Source organism: Notamacropus eugenii, chromosome 1 (genome assembly GCF_028372415.1).
Source record: "Notamacropus eugenii isolate mMacEug1 chromosome 1, mMacEug1.pri_v2, whole genome shotgun sequence".
Classification (NCBI taxonomy): Eukaryota; Metazoa; Chordata; class Mammalia; order Diprotodontia; family Macropodidae; genus Notamacropus; species Notamacropus eugenii.
The window spans coordinates 325,807,101-325,827,287 of record NC_092872.1 but is presented as its reverse complement, the minus strand read 5'-3'; the positions used below and the strand labels follow the sequence as shown (position 1 = coordinate 325,827,287).

Genomic DNA, 20,187 nt, shown 5'->3' with positions numbered 1-20,187 from the left:
CAATGTTCTAAAGCTTCAAAATGTCTTTAAAAGTCCCTTGCATGTATTTACATGAATAGAAAACTGAACCACAATCTTCTATTCCATGTTAAAAATTATTTTTCTGGTGGCAAAGAACTGGAAATTAAGGGGATGCCCATCAACTCAGGAATGGCTGAATAAGTTGTGGGATATGAATGTAATAGAATACTACTGTGCTATAAGAAATGATAAGCAAGCAGATTTCAGAAAAACTTGGAAAGACTTAACAGGAACTGATGCTGAGTGAAATGAGCAGAACTAGGAGAACATTTGTACACAGTAACAGCAACACTGTATGATGACCAAATTTGATAGCTTTAGTTCTTCTCAACAACACAGTGATCCAAATCAAGTACAGAACACTAATGATGATCCTGATACGAAAACGTGGAACTCAAAATCTTATCAAAGTGAATGTTGTAAAAAGCCATGGGGAGAATAAGGAGGAACCTAATTGGGGCAGTGGGAGAGGTAGAACTATCAATAATTTTTTAAAATTTATTTTATCTTTTTCCAATTACATATAAAGATAGTTTTCAACATTCACTTTGAAAAGATTTTGAGTTCCAAATTTTTTTCTCTCCTTCCCCTTTCCTCATCAAGATAGCAGGCAATCTAATACAGGCTGTACATGTACAATATTAAACATATTTCCACATTAGTCATGTTGTACAAGAAGAATCAGAATAAAAGGGAAAAACCACAAGAAAGAAAAAACAAAGAGAAAACAGTATGCTTCAATCTTCATTCAGCCTCTAGCTTCTGGGATAAGAACTCACTACTTGACAAAAACTGCTTGGAAACTGGGAAATAACATGACAGAAACTAGGCATAGATCAATATCTCATACCATATACCAAGATAAGGTCAAAATGGGTACATGATTTAGACGTAAAAGCTGATACCATAAGCAAGTTAGGAGATCAAGGATTAGTTTACCTGTCAGATCTGTGGAGAAGAGAAGAATTCATCACTGAACAAGAGATAGAGAACATGATGAAATGTAAAACAAATAATTTTGATAACATTAAATTAAAAAGAGATTGCACAAACAAAACCAAGGCAATCAAGATTAGAAGGAAAGCAGAAAGTTGAGAAACAATTTTTACAGATAGTTTTTCTGATAAAGGCTTCCTTTCTCAAAAATATAGAGAACTGAGTCAAATTAATATGAATACAAGTCATTCCCCAACTGATAAATGGTCAAAGGATATGAACAATTTTCAGATGAAGAAAATAAAATTATTGTATTAAAAAAATGCTCTAAATAACTATTGATTAGAGAAATACAAAATAAAACAGTTCTGAGGTACTACCTCACACCTATCAGATTGGTTAATATGACACAAAAGGACAATGATAAATGTTGGGAGAAAATGTGGGAAAATTGGAACCTTAATGCACTGTTTCTGGAGTCATGAACTGATCCAACCATTTTAGAGAGTAATCTGGAACTATGCCCAAAGAATAATCAAATTGTTTGATCCAGTAACACCACTACTAGGTCTGTAATCCACAGAACTCATAAAAAAAGGGAAAGGACCCACATGTACAAAAATATTGGTAAAAGCTCTTTTTGTGGTGGCAAAGAATTGGAAATTGAGGGGCTGTCCATCAACTGAGAAATGATATACTATTGTGCTATAAGAAATAAGGAGCAGGCTGATTTCAGAAAAACCTGCGAAGACTTACGGGAATTGATGCTGAGTGAAGTGAATAGAACCAGTAGACCACTGTATACAGTAACAAGCAACATTGTGAAATGGCCAACTTTGATAGACTAAGCTCTTCTCAGCAGTACAATGATGTAAGACAATTTCAAAAGACACATGATAGAAGATGCTATCCATATCCAGAGAAAGAACTATGGGGTCTGAATGCATACTATTTTCACTTTTTTATTGCTTGTTGGTTTTTCTTTCTTGTCATTTTTCCCCTTTTGTTCTGATTCTTCTTTCACAACAGGACTAATGTAGAAATACGTTTAACATGATTATGCATATATATCCTGTATTAGATTGCCTGCTGTCTTTGGGAGGGGAGAGGAGAGGGAGAAAAACTTGGAACTCAAAATCTTGGAAAAATCAATGTTGAAAACTAGCTTTACATGTAACTGGGAAAAATAAAACACTATTAAATAGGGGTGGGGGGAATAGCCCTGGACAGTTGTTGTTTTTTAAAGATTTCTTGAAATATGAATAGGCTCTCATGGTGGTCACATAGTCTGTTTTTCAGGTCAGTTGTTTTTGTTATGATACCTTACACTTTCTTCTCTTTTTTCACTGTTTTGACTTTTAATGTTTCTTTCATGTAGTCACTGGCTTCCATTTGGTCTATTCAGATTTTCAGAGGGCAAGTTTTTGTATCCCTTGTATCAAACTGTTCGTTCTTTTTTCCATAGCTCTAATTTTTTTCGTTTTTTTCCTCTAGCACTCTTGATTCAACATTGACAAAAACATTTTAAACTTTTGATTCATATCTTTTAAGAATTTATTTGAATATATTCCCATCTTCTGTTTTTTTTCAAGGCTTTGTTTGTATGTTTTGGAGTCATTCACTTCTGGGTTTGTGTCATGAGCATGTCTCTCATCACATTCTTACAGACTACTTTCTGACTTCAGATTCAGTGTTAGTGTTAGGCTCTGTGTACTTCTGGAATGAAACTCTGGGCTGGTTCTGTTGTTTTCTTGGAGTATTGAATGTTGTATTGTTACAGGCTCTCAGGAACAGGCTGAGGACCTGTGAGCTTTCAACACTCCCAAACTGGTTTGTCTCAAGGTAAAGTCTGATTACTGTCCCCTTGATCTGAGTTAGGTTTTAGTCTTAGAAACAGAATGCTACTGGGCTTAGCTACCATCAGTCAACTAGGAAGCTCTACTGGTTCAGTGACAAAATATCAGCCTCTTCTTGGGTTTGTGACTGCTTGCCCTAGTTATCAGAATACCATCACTGCTGATTGTTTCTGAATTTCTTCCTTTCTCAGTATATTGCCCAAGGCCTCCCTGCCTAAGAATGTCACCCCATAGGTCACTTCATCAGTTTGCCTTGGGTAGCAGATGCTGTCCCCATCAAGGTGCCCCTAGATGTCCAGGGGGTGGGGTGGGGTGAGTCTGGTATGAGTCTGGGACCTCCCCTTGACCTTGAATACAACTTCTCCCTGAGTTTTTAGAGTACCCCACATGGGCTACTCCTGGCCACTGTCCCCAGTGTCCACCAATCTCTGTCTTCCTATACTAACCTGGGCTAGAAAAATGACTATGACTTTGTCTTGGATTTCCCCATTAGGACTCAGTCTGGTGCATTTTCTAAATCTGTGTAGAGGAGAACTCGCTGTATTGTTTCCTTCTAGTTTGTCACCTTGGCTCTGCCTCCAAACACTTTGTTTTTGAATACAAAATGAGCAGTGCTATTATTCATCAATATTTCAGAGGAAAAATAGCAAACCTCCAATCTTCCTTTTCCACCAAAGGAAGTCAACTCTGGGCACTTTGTCAAAGAAGCTAAGATTAAAGTTTCTGAAGTAAAAAGGAGCGTAGGTATAATAAGAGTATGGACAGAAAAGGAAAGTGAAGAAATCCTGATGTGTTTAGCTTTCATTTTTTTCCCTTCATATTTCCCAGCTTCTTAGTAAAAGGAAATTCCAAGAAAAGCAGAGGGAACTCCACACCTATCAGACTAACATGACAGAAAAGGAAAATGACAAATGCTGGAGGGGATTTGGAAAAATTGGGACACTAATGCACTGCTGGTGGAGTTATGAACTAGTCCAATCATTCTGGAGAGTAATAGGGAACTATGCCCAAAGGACTACAAAACTGTGCATACCTTTTGACCCAGCAATAACAAAACTAAGTCTGTGTCCCAGTGACATCAAAGAAAAGGGAAAAAACCTATCTGTACAAAAATCTTTATAACAGCTCTTATCGTGGTGGCAAAAAATTGGAAACCAAGGAGATGCCCATCAACTCAGGAATAGCTGAACAACTTGTAGTACATGATTGTGATGTAACACTACTGTGCTATAAGAAATTATTGAGAGGGAGGTGGGGGAAGTGCAACTAGGTGACATAATAGATAGACCAACGGCCCTGGAGTCAGGAAGACCTGAGTTCAAATCCAGGCTCAGATACTTTCCAGCCATGTGACCCTGGGCAAGTCACTTAAACCCAACTGCTTCCCACCCCAAAAGTAATGATAAGGGTGATGAAATGATGAAAAACCTGGGTAGAGTTATATCACGCCTGCACAACCTTCGGCCTACCAAAGGATTTCAGGTGGCCAGCAAAAAACGTAGAGGAAAATCCTTTGACAGGCCACAGGTTGTTCAGGCTGATGTACACAAACTGACACAAAGTGAAGAGAGTTGAATGAGAATATTGTTCACAGTATTGTAATGATGTGAAAGACATAGTTTCTGTGATCAATACAATGATTCACAACAGTTCCAAAATGAAAAATGCCAGGAAACTTGATGAACTCTAAGAGCAGATCAGAGCATTTTTTTCACTTTCTTTTTCTTGACTTTTTTTGTGACATGGCTAGCATGGAATTATGTTTTACATGACTTCATATACTCTAAAATATTTATGGCAGCGCTTCTTGTGAGAGTTTAGAATTGGAAACAATGTAAATGCTCAACAATTGTGAATGGCTAAATAAACTGTGGTACATGAATATAATTGAGTATAACTGCTATTAAAAATGAACTGATGACATATTTATATACATATGATATAAAATTATTAATATAGAGAGACATAGAAAGACCTATATAAACTAATGTAAAGCAAAGCAAAGGCAAGAATACAGAGCAAATACAACAATATAAATAGAAAGAACAATAACACACCAAAAGAAAAAAAAGTAAATGAAACACAACTATAAAGACAAAGTAGGGCTCTAATGAAGAGATGAGAGGACATCCCCAACGCAGCCCTCTATGGAGGTGGGAGGTCCAGAGGTGTTACACATTATTTTCAGATTTTTTTCAATCTGACCTTTGAACCGACCTTTATTTCCCTTCTGAAAAATATTATTTGTTACTCTCTGCATGGGTTAGGGAAAGTGACACCTGAGATAACTATCATGATATAAAAAACAAGATATCAATAATAACTTTTTTTTTTAAAAGAACTGCGAGAAACTAACAAGACTAAACCAAGAATAACAGATCTATCTGTTGTTATCTTTCATCTCTAAACACGTAACATATATCTAGAAGTAAGTGCAGCTTGGAAACTGAAACTAAGTTTCTTTTGGATTTTTAACTATTCAATATTGATCTTGAGTTTTCTTTGATCTTTCTAAATAATCTCTAGAATAGCAACTAGGAAACTTTCATTTAAAAAGCATTTCATAAATACCTCAGAAATAATGTTTCCATCATAATATTTTAATGATGTCTTAAAGCTATCTTGAATCTAAATACTGCTTCCATACGTATACACAGTACCTTAATAATGACAATGCAAAAGTGGGAGAGGATGGTAGGGGAAAAATTAGTTGGAAAATATGGCTCAGGATCAGGAAGTGAAAGAGGACACCAGGCCTGTAGACTACAAAGGAGCCTTACATCAATATGTCATGATGAAATAAGACTTTTTTTTTTTAAAGAAAGCTGGAAACATCCTAACAACAAAAAGACTACATTTTAACAGAGAGGAAAAGACTATTTACCAACATAGAAGCTCGTTTGTGAATTAATTAATTGATACATGAAAATAACAAAAATTGACACTAAATTAGACAAAAGATGAGAAGATACAGCTTGCAATTTAACCTCTTTTAATCAGCTATTGATTTTAATCTTCTAAACGTAAGAACTGAATAAATTAACAATCTACAGAGACTATTACTATATCCTATAAAAATTTCAATATAACATATCCCTCACCAAGATAAAGCCAAAGTAACTTTAAAACAGCTAAAGTCAGCAAACATGATCTCTTTGTCAAAAAGAGCACTCTAGAGCAAAGTCAGTTTAGACTATAACCTCATTATAAAATCTTACAGAAGCTTAAATATCATCATGAAGTCAGCCTAAAATATAATCAGTTTTTTTTAATTGGGGAAATTATGTTTATGCAGCTTAGTCAGGAAATATGTTGCTATACACAAGCTATATTTCAAATTCACTTAATTACCAAAGCAGATTTTTAAAAAAATTCTTGCAACTATTTTCATGGTACTTTTGAGAAGAGTATGGAAGCTCACTGTGGCAAATGTCCAAAAGAGTAACAAGGCCTCCAATCTATGATTATCACAGACAAATCACTTTTAATCCCTACATTTTGTCAACATTCTGTCTTAATATGGCAGATAATACAGAATTAAATCATAAAGTGACTTTATTTACAAAAACAAGCCCTCCCTTGAGATGCATCAGTTAAACAGACTAGTGAAGAAAAAAATAAACTATAGCTAGAAATGATGAAGCAGAGGAAGAAAGATACAATAAAAACGATGATCTCCAGAACATCAGTTTCCTGCTTTCCTACTTGAGTCATGGCCTATAAACAGGAGACTTTCCTAGGATGCTAAATAACCGAGGACAGGAATTGTTTTGTTTTTGTCTTTGTATTCCTAATACATAACACACTGCCCTTTCTATCTTTTCAGTTCTTCTACACCTTACTCTCCCCCACATGATCCATGATCCAGTGATGCTGGATTTCTTGCTATTCCTAGAACAAGACACTCAATCTCTTGAGCCCACACGTTTTACTATCTCTCACACATGGAACTCTCTGATTTCCTTGTCTTCAATTCGTGGCTTTTTCTTTAAGTCCCAGCTAAATTAGTTTTACCTTCTGCAAGAAGACTTTCTTAGTTGGTACTCTTAGTACACTGCGTCTTAGATTATTTTAGGGCAGGGTCAAGATGGCAGAAAAAAGGCAGGGATTCTTCTGAGCTCTCCCAAAGCCCTCACCAAACAACTTTAAATAATGCTTCAAAACAAATTCTAGAATGGCAACAGAAACCACGAAAGCGGTAAAAAATTTTTCCAGAAAAAGACATCTTAGAAGATAGACAGGAAAGGTCTGTCACACTGTGGTGAGAGTAAAGCATAGACCAGCACAGTTCACCCTGGCAAGCCAGCAGCAGGCCATGGGGGCAACCAAATAGGTAGCAGTGGCTTCCAAAGCTCTCAGCCCTCATATGGTAAAGAGGCTGGACAACCAGTCAGAAGGAGAATACAGGGGTCCCTTAATACCCGGCACTGGGTTCAGGACCCTATTGCTCTGCCCATATGTGGATCCAGGTCTCAGTCCTGGTTCACAGTCCTAGGATAAGGAGGCGCACTCAGAGGAGTAGGGACCCTGGTCACAGGTCAAGAGCTGAAAGGAGTGCTTGTGGTCAGTCACAGACCAGGAGTGCAGTGACCACACCTCTTTTTCAATAATGCTACCTTGGAAGAACTGAAACCTTACAGACCCCAGAACCAGCTCTAAATACAGCAACACAAAAAAACCTGAAGTTCAGAACAGTGGCCCTCCATCACGTAAGCAGAATCAAATTTTAACACAAAGTTAAAAGTCAAGAAATAGGCTGGAAAATTAGCAAACAACAAAAAATGAACCTGACCTTACAAGATAACTATGATGACAGAGAAGATCAAAACACAAACTCAGAAGAAGACAACAAAGCCAAAATTGCTACATTCAAAGCCTCAAAGAAAAATGTGAGCTGGTCTCAGGCCAAAAAGAATCCCTGGAAGAGTCCAAAAAGGATTTTAAAAATTAAGTGAAAGGGGTAGGGGGAAAATTGGGAAAAGAAATGAAAGTGATGCAAGAAAATAATGAAAAAAGAGTCAATAGTGTGTTAAAGAAAGCACAAAAAATACTGAAGAAAATAACACCTTAAAAAACAGAATAGGCCAAATGGTAAAAGAGGCACAAAAATTCAGGGAAAAAAACAATTCCTTAAAAAGCAAAATTGGCCACATGGAGAAAGATGTACAAAAACTCACTGAAGAAAACAACTCCATAAAAAGTAGAATTGGCTGAATAGAAATGGAGATACTTTAAAAGCTCACTGAAGAAAATAATTCCTCAAAAATTATAATTGGGCAAGCGGAAGTTAACAACTCTATGACATCTCAAGAAAAAAACAAAATTTAAAAAATGAAAAAAATAAAAGAAAATCTGAAATATGTCATTCAGAAACAACTGACCTGGGAAACAGATCCAGGAGAGATAATTTAAGAATTACTGGATTACCTGAAGAATACGATTTAAAAAAAAAAAAAAGAGCCCAGATATCATCTTCCAAGAAATTATCAAGGAAAACTGCCCTAGTATGCCAGAATCAGAGGGTAAAATAGAAATGGAAAGAATCCGGTAATCATCTCCTCAAAGAGATAAAGCCAAATTCCAGAGCTGCCTGGACAAGAAGAAAATAGTACAGATGGCCAGAAAGAAGCAATTCAGATATCATGGAATCACAATCAGGATAACACAAGATTGAGCAACTTCTACATTAAAGGATTGGAGGGCTAGAATATAACATTCTGGAGTGCAAAGAAGCTAGGAATAAACCAAGAATCACCTATCCAGCAAAATCAGGTATAATCCTTCAGAGGAAAAATAGATATTTAATGAAATAGAAGACTTTCAAGCATGCCTGATGAAAAGATCAGAGTTCAATAGAAAATCTGACTTTCAAATACAAGAATCAAGAGAAACATAAAAAAGTAAACAAGTAAGAAATCATAAGGGATTCAATAAGATTAAACTGTATACATTCCTACATGGGAAGATGATACGGGCAGGTAAAAGGAGTGTATATATATATATATATATATATATATAGAGAGAGAGAGAGAGAGAGAGAGAGAGAGAGAGAAAGAGAGAGAGAGAGAGAGAGAGAGAGAGAGAGAGAAAGCACAGGCATGAGTTGAATACAATGGGATAATTATATTTTAAAAATTAAGGGGTGAGAAAGAGGAATGCACTGGGAGAAAAGAGGTAGAACAAGATAACTCATCTTATATAAAAGTGGTACAAAAGAGCTTTAACAGTAGAGGGAAAGATGGGAGAAGTTGGGGAGGGGGCACTTGAGTCTTACTCTCATCAGAAATGGCTCAAAGAGGGAATAATACATACACTTAGTTGGGTATAGAAATCTGACCTGCCCTATAGGAAAGTAGGTGTTGAAGGATCAAGAGAAGTGGGGAGGAGGGTTAACAGAAGGGAAGTTGGTTTGGGGAGGCAGAAGTCAGAAGCAAAACACTTTTGAGGATGGACAGGGTAAAAGGAGAGAGAGTAGGATAAATAGAGGGAAATAGGATGGAGGGAAATCACAAAAATTATAAATATGAAAAAATATTTACAGCAAGTTTCTCTAGTAAAGACCTCATTTCTCAACTATATACAGTACTGAGTCAAATTTTTAAAAAATGAGAGCCATTCCCCATCTGGTAAATGTCCAAAGGGATGTGAAGTCAGTTTTCAGACAAAATAATCAAAGTTATCTATAATCCTATGGAAAAAACAATCACTACTGATTAGAGAAATGACAATTAAAATAACTATGAGGTATCACCTCACACCTATCAGATTAGCTAACAGGGCAGAAAAGGAAAATGACAAATGGTGGAGGAGATGTGGGAAAATTGAGGCACTAAGGCACTAAGGCTGGTGAAGTTGTGAACTGATTCAATCATTCTGGAGAGCAATTTGGAACTGTGCACAGAGAGCTATAAAACTTTGCAAGTCCTTTGACCCAGCAAAACCAATTTGAGATTGATATACCAAACAGATTAAAAAAACAAAAAGGAAAAAGATCTATATGTACAAAAATATTTATAATAGCTCTTTTTGTGGTGGCAAAGAATTGGTGACTGAGGGAATGCGACTGAGGAATGGGGAATGGCTGAACAAGGTGTGGTATATGATTGTGATGCAATACTGTTGCACTGTAAGAAATGATGAAGGGTATGGTTTCAGGAAACCCTGGAAAGATTACATGAACTGATGGAAAGTGAAATAAGTAGGACTGCAAGAACAATGTACACAGCAATATTTTAATTATGATCAACTATGAAATGACTTAGTTATTCTCAGCAATATAGTGATCCAAGACAATTACCAAAGGACTTATTATGAGGAACACTACCCATCCCCAGAGAAAGAATTCATGAAGGCTGCATGCTAAAAAGTTTTTAAAACCTTATTTTTCGTGGTGCTTTTTTTTGGTCTGTTTTTCCCCCCAAAACATGACCAATAAGAAAATAAATGTTCTGCATGAATGAACATGCATAACTCATATAAAACTGCTTGCCTTCTCAATGAGGGAGAGAAAGGAGGAAGAGAATTTGGAACTCAAAATTTTAAAAACATGAATATTAAAAACTGCCTTTACATGCAATTTGGAAAAAATATTAAAGAAAAAAAGAAAATGTTTAATTTTATTATGTATTACAAAAAAATGTATACTGGTGTATATCATGTTCTGCATGATGATATGAATGGCCTTTTTTTTTTCCTCTTCAGAAAAAGACAATTTACTTTTGGGGATCTCACTTCTAATAAGAACAATCTCCAACTATAAATACAATATTCTTTGGACAGCTAGTATGTTACAAACTCCAGACTTCATTTTAATCTTTTCTCATCAAAAGTATTCATTTCTGTTCACCAAAGAATTTATTTTGTAGTAACATACTTTCAAATTCCATAATGTAAATCAAAGAAAATCAAACGCTATACATAAATTTTAACTCTATAACTACTTATAGGAATATTATCAGAAGACTTTGGCCTATCTATTGATATGAGAAAAATCATGAGTTAAAACAATGTGTATAGTCTAGTCCATTGTATACAAAACCTAAAATACTTATATCTTGGAAAGGCATTCTAAATGGACAATGAGCCCCAGAATTGACCAAGAGAAAAATGAGCTGGATTACTTTTCAGATATTGTGTAGTTCTACTAAAGACCCCAAGTTTCTACTTGAAATAAATGCCATTCTTTTCAACATCAGTATTGTTTCACGTGAAGATGGATGCAAATCACAGAGTATGAGCCACCAAAAATTAAGTTGTGAGTCATTCAAAAGAGTGGTAGGGTCACATGGTGACCAAGTACATTTGCATTTTATTATAAGATACAAACTCCTGAATAAAAGGCATAAAAAAATCATCAGGAGGATGTGCGAGTGAAAAAGGGAAGTGGGCTAGTCATGTGATTATGAAATGTAACCAATGGACAATCCATATACTTTACTTATATCTATGCAATATCAAAAGACTTACTGGAAGGCCCCCTGCTTACGGGGAGCCTCCAGTGAGGATTTATAGGAAGTCAATGTCAGCCTCACTGACACAGATGGGTTACAATTGTACAAATTTTGCAGATCATTTAGATCACAAATTCAATGATGGCAATACTGTGTCAAACAGATTATTTTGGATCTTGGAAGAAAGCAGAATACACTACAAAGAGTGGACTTCAGAGTCAGAAGACCTGGGATAAGAATCCTCAATCCAACCCTTACTAGCCATGTGGTCAAAAGTGACTTGATTTCTCTAAGCCTCAATTTGCCCCTCTGTAAAATAGGGATAACACTTTATGTACCTATATACATATATGCTCATTCTCTCTCTTTATATACATATATCTGTATATACATATACACATACGTAAAATATTTATTAGATTTCCACTGTTTCACATGTCTTTGTATACTTAGTGCCTAGCATAATGCACATTAATAAATGCCTGTTGATTACCTGACAAATAAATTAATTTTAATTACTATCATTATCCTCTGAGTTCAAAATGTAAAAGGTAACATTTCATTTTAATGAACTTAACCAAAAATGATCCAAGTTCCAATTAAATAAGAAATCACTGCTACTATATAACTAAAGGCATTATTTGCTCTGGTTCATTATTTAAATAAAGCAAGTGCTTCTATTTATGCTATAAATTATAGTTTTACTACCAAGCTGTCCTAAGGGGTTGATGACAGAACAGGAGAGTCAGCCTCACATAACATTATGTTGGTTAACATGAAATTCTGTTGAATATGCCTAAAATAGGGTTTATTATGGTTACAGCTCTAGAACAACTGAACTCCTAACCACCAACTCCAGACATTTCTTCTGTCTTCATCTTCCTTGCCTTGCAACTCTGGCCACCCTTTACCACTATAAAATATGTTCTTCAACAACTTCTGAGATATAACGTTTCCTAGGTCTCCTACCTATCTGTTCTTTATGTTTTCTTTACTAGTCCTCTTTTCTTTCTAATCCTTTGGAAATACCCACATATGTTCTTGGTTTTCTTTCCTCTCTTAACTCTCTCCCTTAGCAATATTATTTGCTCCCCACATATTCAATATCTATGGTCCTCTATGTAGATGCCTACCAAATTTTTCTCTAGTTCTGATGTGTTTTCTGAGGTCCTACTCCCTATTTCCAACTACCTACTAAGACCTCTCCATCTGGCTCACCATCATCTCAAAATAAACATGTCCCAAACCAAGATCACATTTCCCTATAAACATATTCCCTTATGACCTCCTTTTCTCTGGACCAGATTTACGATTTCATTGCTATAGGGAATTCCCTCTACCATGGAGTTAAGCTCCTGCTCTTCTACTTAGGGAACTGGTGGGTAGGAGGGAGATCTAAGAGAGCACTTCTGTGAAACTGTGGGTCAGGACCTCATATGGAGTTCACATAAGTGAATGTAGGAGTCATGAAAAATTTGGCAACAGTAAAAGATTTCCAAATGTGTAATGACCAAGAATTAATTCAAAATAAAATGTGTAATGAATCCAAGGGGCTTCCGGCAGCACTTGACCATGTTGCATCATGCAACTTCACTGCAGCCATGGCTCTGAACATACAGCATGTGCCCTTTGCACTGCACATGCTATCTATCATGTCACACAATGCCAATGAACACTGCCAGAAACGCCTCGGCTCAGATTTGAGACTATTGTATGTTATGAATTTCAGCGTTTTTACAGTACATACAAAATCATTAAATGAATTTTGGCTTGGGATTAGAACAGAATTTCCAACAATTTCTGAAATGGCCCTAAACATACTTCTGCCAATTTTGTACTACATGTTTATGAGAAGCAGCATTCCCAACACTGATGATTACAAAATCAAAATTTCAATCAACTCTGAAAAACACTGAAGATGCTCTACATCCTGCAGTATCAAATATTTCACCAAGATTTAATTCTTTTTGTAATAAACAAGCACACCCATCTCATTCGCATGCAAATTTGCTTTCATCTTTAATGAACAGTAAAATTAAATGTATGCCAAACAATTGTTTCAAAATAAATTTATGATTTATTACCAATAAATGTTTGACTTGCATACTTATTTTATATACCTATGTACCCAATATCACATAAAAATTTCTCAGGCAAAAAGGGGTCACAAGTGGAAAAAGTTTGAGAAGTCCTAGTATGAGATTAAGTGACTTGGCCATTGCCATATGACCTGTATACATCAGGGGTAAGACTTGACTATGCCTTCTTGACTCTGGAGCTGGCTGTCATTTATATCACAATGCCTCTTTCCTCTAACCTCCTGATATCATGTAAATGGTCTTCTATGTTCAGAACTTTGGAGTTATTTTTTACTCTTCCCTCTCTCATCAAATCTTGTTCCAAGTTCTGTCAACTCCACTTCTACAAATCACGTGCAAATCAATCAACAAGGATTTTTTTAAGCCCTTGCTTGCTTCATAGTAGGCACTGCACTAAGCACTAGGGAAACTAAGAAAGGCAAAATATAATCCCTGCCTTTAAGCAGTTCATATTCTAATGGTGGAGACAACATACAAATAACTCTCCACATAAAAGATATATTCAGTATAAAGGTAAGGTAATCTCAGAAGGAAAACACTAGCAGACAGTGGGACTAGGAAAGGTAGAATCTGAAGCGAGTCTTAAAGAAGGCCAGGAAAGCCAGGACGTAAATACGAAGGAGAGGATTTTAAGCTTGGGTCACAGCTGGTAAAAAAAAAAAAAAGCAGAGTTAGGAGATGGAGGGTCACATCTGAAGAATTAGGCTAGTGTGACTGGATCAAAAATAGTATATAGAAGACAGTAAAGTGTAAGAAGACTGGAAAAGTGGGAAGAAGCCATGCTGTGACAGACTCTAAATCAGGGTTGCACAACATACAGCCCTCAACAAAGAATTTAAGGCTGCCCTGAAAAAATGTAGAGTTGCCAGTGCACACTCTCCTGTTTGTCACATGACCTGTGGCCTACTTTAATTTTGGCCCCTACCTACTGACAGATTGTGCAGGTCTGCTCTAAATGCCAAAGAGACCATTTTATATTAATCCTGGATGTAATAAGGAGCCACTGGAGTTTAATGAGTAGGGGGGTAGAGAGGAATTGTGACACAATCAAACCTGAAATTTAAGAAAATGTCTTTGGCAGCTAAGTGGAAGCAGAGATGGAATAGTCTTAACAGGGGTGGGGAACTTGTGGCCTTGAGGCCACATGTGGTCCTCTAGGTCCTCAAGTGCAATCTTTGACTAAATCCAAACTTCACAGAATAAATCCCCTTAACAAAAGGATTTGTTCTGTAAAACTTGGACTCAGTCAAAAGGCAACCAAGGATCTAGAATGCCACATGTGGCTTTGAGGCCACAAGTTCCCCACCCTGGATTAGTAGACTTAAGGAAGTGAGATCAATAAAAAGGTTATTGCCACTACCCAAGTACAAGCTCTCATGACTACACACCTGGATTATTTCAAGTCTTCTTACAGATCTTCCTACTTCCACTCATAATCTGGTGACTTCCCACTTTTCCAAGCTTTTTCTTGTATAACATTTAGTACTTGTATTCCAGCCAAGGCACCCACCCCCCAAAACACATATAACACACACACGCATGCGCGCACACATATATGCGCACATAATTCCTGTATATTCCCAATACCTGTAATGCCTTCTCTCCCCATGTTGATCTGATGAATTCCTCCTTATTCTTTCAAAAGTTCCATTCAAGTTCTACCGTACCAGGAAGCTTCCGCTGATTCTGATCCCCATATTAGACTACATTCCTTGAAAACAGAGATTATGTCCTACCTATAGCACCTACTTCAATATTCTAAAATGAAACTGTAAAATGTTTTGCAAATTTTAAAATGCCCTAAGTCAGTTATTATTACCATTTAAGCTTTTTATCTACCCCAAACACTGACACAGTGCTGTATATCCAATATTCTATATATTTGTTATTATCCTGACAGTAGTTGTCTTACCAGTTCATCTTATGAAACAAATATAATGCCTCTTAAAAATGATTTTTCTAACAAGGGTCACTTATTAAAAGGACAAGAATCCCTGATGCAAACATGTTTCCTTTGGAAGAAAAGGAAATCAAGGACATTCATATTTGTTCTTTTTTTTCTCAATCTCAAATATTAATCTATCATTGATGTTAGATGGTGAAGGGCCACAATTTTTTTAAACTTTAATAAGTAACTGGTTGCTGTCTTTCATGCTCAAAGAAATCCAAAATGGTAAGTTGAGAGACCAATGCAAGTTCAGAAAGCTCCACTACAGATCAGGCACAAACAGTCCATATGAACATCTGGAGTGGAGAAGTCTAAATTTGCACATCTCACATTTCTTTTGAATTACTGTGATGCTGCTTTGCACATAGAACACAGTACCTTCTTTGCTTCGGAAATGCCATGGTGGGTGGTCCTATACCAGTGTCTCCCTGTTTATAGCTACAATCTTAATTACCAATATTTTTACCAGACCAGTTAAGAGACAGATATATGTTAGGTTAAGAAATAGTTAGATGTTAGATGAATTTTTTTCAACATAATTAATAAAATCAAATTTTCAAATGGTCACATTGCACACTTGTTCTAACACTATTCTCAGAAATAACATTCACTAGAAATAATATTCTTTCTTACAAACGAGGCCACCTTACAAAAAGGTTCTTCTGATATTTCTCACATTTCCCAATCTTACCCTGTCATTTTTCATCTATGCCTTCATTTAAGTTGTGCCCTACTTGTGGAATGAACTCCTCTCCCCATCTCTGACTAGTGTTTTTCAAGGGCAAGCTTAGGTGCTACCTCTTCCAAGAAGTTACCCCTGATACTGCCACCTAGAAGTGATCTTTCCTTCCTCAAAACTTTTAAGCACTTTACTTCGATTTCTCCCTACCATTTATGCTAATATGCAATGTATTTATTTTTGCCCATACCTCATCTTCCCTCCTAGACCATAAGCAGGGGACTGTGGCTTGTTTCATTTTTAAATGCTCAAGGACAGTGTTTTAGTAAGGCACTTAACGTTTGCTAAATTAAATTAAAATTCCTTGAATATAGTTCAGAACATACACAGTTATTCTTCATTCTGTCCTATGCAACATTAAGCATTACACACCCAGGTTTCAATGTGCTACGAATTCAGCAGATTCCCTTCAGTAGACCCAACAATTCCTAATATTCGACCTTGTACATACAACTTATTTATGACAAATTTACTTACTGTGAAAAACTACTCTTAAATGTTTGAACCATTTAATAGGATAATATCACTAATTATTGTATCACAACTACAAAATACACTACAATATATACATACATGGGGGGAATACATAAAACACAACCCCTTAAAACATTTTTCTTAACTAAAAAGTAATCTACTCAACATTCTGTTTCAGATGAATTTTCAAACTCCAAACAGTCTCTGACCATCTCTGCAAAACCAAAAGATTCTTGCATATTATGTAGTATAGCTTTACTATTCTCTGGCTATATCAAGCTAGTCTGTGTCTGCAAATTTAATATTAGTTTAGCAAACTCTGCTTAACATATAGCTTAGATTGCTATTAAACATGTAATAAGCATCTCCTATGTGTAAAAAATGTAAATACACATATAAATATTAATCACCTTCTATATGCTTATCAGAACGTTATACTTTCCCATGTAAACAATGTTATAAATGATGGATAAGTGAAAAATTATTTGTAGTACTATAATTCAAAGGTAATATGCATTAAATGGATTTTTCAGGGAATGACAGAGTGGTCCAAAACCCAGTTATAACATTGTTTCTATAGAGAAATGTGTCCTAAGTTCCAAATATCTGACTTACCATTTACTTTCCAGGGTTAGTGGGAGGAAAGTGCTTCATAAACCATAAGTACTAGGGATAATAAACTGCTATTGTTGTTACAGTTTAGGAACTCTTATTTAGGAACTCTTTCTTTTCTTCATAAGATGGGGGACTGCCTTATAGTTATATTACACTCAAAAGTGACATAAATGCTAAGTATCAAAATAGTGTCTTTGATATGGTGGCAAACCCTTACACAAGTAATTGGTGAGGTTTATCTATTACAGTCAAAAGAGCAGTGAATATGATGTCAAAACATAGGCTGGAAGAATCCCTTTGTATGACCTTAGGCAAGTCACTTAATGACTCCGTTCCTCAGGTTCCTCATCATAAACTGAGGTTAAAACTAGATGATATCTAAGTTCTCATTCAGTTCTTAATTTGTTATTCTAGGATAAATTCAGAAAGACCAGCAGCTGATGGTAAGCACCAGCTACGTTATCAGATGGGTCAAACACTTCTCCAGAGCTTCTAAAAGAAAGATGGATGAAACACTAAATGCACTAAATCACTGCCTACAAGAACCTCCTATTACTAGAAATTTCACGATTTAGAACACAATTTAAATATTCTGAAATACTGATAGATTTCATATTAGATCAAACTATACCAACATCCTGATACAGGAAAAGATAAGAAACAACAAAAAATACAAGTCTTTCTTTTACCTTCTCCAACATTAAACATTTTTGATTTTGTTTCTCTTTTTACATTAGAGCAAAAAGAGTTTTAAACAGGCAAATAAAAGATCTGGAATCATTTAGATTTCATAGTATTAATACTAACTAGTCAGTTAAGAGCAGTAAAAACTAAATCCCAAAGAACACTGATTTCATGCCACATACGGTGGGGGAGACATAAAGAACACGGTACTCACAAATAAACCCTTAAATTAACTTTTTTGTAGGATATAACATATTCTTATTTTTAAAATACATAAAATGGTCCTTCCTTGAGGCTCCCCTCCCCCACATACAAAAGGGGCATTTCTCTCCAGTCTTCCACCGTACAGGCTTAGAACATGGATAGACATTGCTACTTAAGGGCTTTTTTATATGTCCAACTCACCGAGTTTCTCCACCAACTTGAGCATCACCCCCCCAATATGCACCTCCCCTGTAACTCTCAGGGTAACATCACGGTTCAGGTCCGTCACATGGACACTCAGTTCCCACGTCCCATCCGCATAGCAGCCATCTGGCATCCTTATCCCGTCCAGAGCCATAGCTCCTTCCTGTGAGTGGAAAGGAAATGGCCCTCGTAAGAGTTACTCTCCAAAAGAAGACAAATCCCATGGAGCCCTAAAAGGCAGGGCGGAGGAAAACTGGAAAGAACAGGCAACACCAAGGGAAAGGTCGCACTAAAGAGTGCAAGAAAGCGTTCTCTCCCCTGCGCTTCAAAGGACTGTCTGAGGAACGACCGGGAGAAACGCGTAAGGGTGCAGGAGCCTGGGGGTTACCAGTCCCGACACGCCCTTCCCCCCAAAAAGCCATTCTCCGTCTTCCCCAGCCGGCTCCGGGGAGACCGATCCACAAGCCTTCCTAAGACGACGCGGAGCCTCGGGCGAAGCCAGGGAGCAGGGCCCCAGCCCCGCCCGCCCTGCCCACTGACAGAAGCCCGCTCGGGCTGGGCTCCCCAAGTCCCATTGGAAGCCACGGGACCCGCTCCGCCTCCCGCGAAAGCCTGGACCGTTGTGTTCACCTGTCTAGACGCAGCCCAGTCACCCCCCGGCCACCCGCGCAGAGGAGACACCGCCCGGGGCTGGCAAAGTCCCCTTCCCAGCGCCCCCCACTCCCGCCCTACCCCACGGCTGCAGAAACGTGAAACTCCAAACTAAAAGTCCCCACCGACGTGTCCCCTCACCGCGCGGATCCTCCGGCCGGCAGCCGGCAGCAGGCGGACAGAAGGGTCGGGCGTGGTCCGCGCCTCGGGCGGCCCGGGAGCGGCGGGCCCACCGTCGCCCTCCGCGTCCCCTCTCCACAGTCCCAGATGGCTCGTCGAGGTATCTCCCGGCCTGGGCAGCTAATGGAGTCTGGGAGCCCCAGTCCCGTCCCCCTCTCCTCCCTACCCACTTCCAGCGGCTCAGCTCCACCCCTTTCCTCCCACCTCTTCTCCTCCCCCTGGATGTCTCGCTCCTGGCAGGGCCCTTTCTTCTCCCAGAGAGGACAGAAAAGCGGCTTCTGCCCTAGACACCGCTTAGACCTGGTCCGGCTTCGCCCCCAGCCCCCCACTCCAAGCTGACCGGCAAAGGGTTGGAGTCTAGGCTTGAGGGCGTTGGGGGAGGGTGGAGTGGTCTGAGTGGGAGCTTTGGGGGGTGGTTCTAGGGAAGGTGGGAGGAACGAGAGGCTGGAGGGAAAGGAGGCGGGGGGGGGAGCGCGGGGGAGCTGCCTGCAGCCTCAATCACAGCTAGAGGAGCCACTGCCCTTTTATGGAAATGAAGGACCCAGTACAGGGAGGGAGTCCAACATCCGGGCTTTCGGCAGCTGGATCTTGAGGGGAGGGGCGTGGAGGTCTTGGCTCTAGGGGTGGGTGGGCAGTAAAAAAGCTCCTCTTGACTAGCTTTTTACTTCTAGGGTAAAGGATTTGCCAAGTTCCTGCTTGTTCTTATATTAGTTCTTCTTTCAAAGCGAAGGGGAGAGCTTCTCTGTGAGAAAAAACCACAGAAAATTCCCAGGACAAGGCTTCTTCTTTTAGGAACAAAGTTCCCTCTGGTTAGGTCCCATTTCCCAATCCCAGAACTTCACCAAACGTAGGTTTCCTGTGCCCTAGGCATTGTCACGCCCACGATAGTGCCACGCCCCCAATCCAGAAAATCTGAAGCAGGGCTGGGGGGTGGGAGGGGAGGGAAATGGATGGTTTGTCCATTTCACTGATATTCGCAATCTTTGCACTGAATCTCCAGGGCAAAAGATCAGATGGTCAATTAAACCCTGGTTAAAGGGGAAAAATTTTCCTAGCCAGCTCCAAGCCCATTCTGGAAAGGCTCTGAAATTTGAGAGGCTTGTGAACAGCAGAAAACTACCACCTG

At 38.1% G+C, this 20,187-nt stretch overlaps 1 protein-coding gene across 8 annotated transcripts in view; it reads right to left on the bottom strand.

The window, feature by feature from the left end:
* Positions 1–19,609, bottom strand: part of FERMT2 (FERM domain containing kindlin 2) — a 139,902-nt gene extending 120,293 nt beyond the window's left edge. For 4 of the 8 annotated variants that reach the window (XM_072629691.1, XM_072629695.1, XM_072629696.1 and 1 more), the window contains exons 1-2: positions 19,023–19,609; positions 18,228–18,393 (exon numbers count right to left, since the gene is read on the bottom strand). In XM_072629691.1, coding sequence (XP_072485792.1) covers positions 18,228–18,384 — 157 coding nt within the window. In that variant the 5' untranslated portion in view covers positions 18,385–18,393; positions 19,023–19,609. Of the gene's footprint in view, positions 1–18,227; positions 18,394–18,860; positions 18,950–19,006 lie in introns of those variants that run through there. The other 4 variants (XM_072629693.1, XM_072629697.1, XM_072629694.1 and 1 more) reach the window with 3 other exon arrangements.
* Between the last annotated feature and the right edge of the window lie 578 nt (positions 19,610–20,187).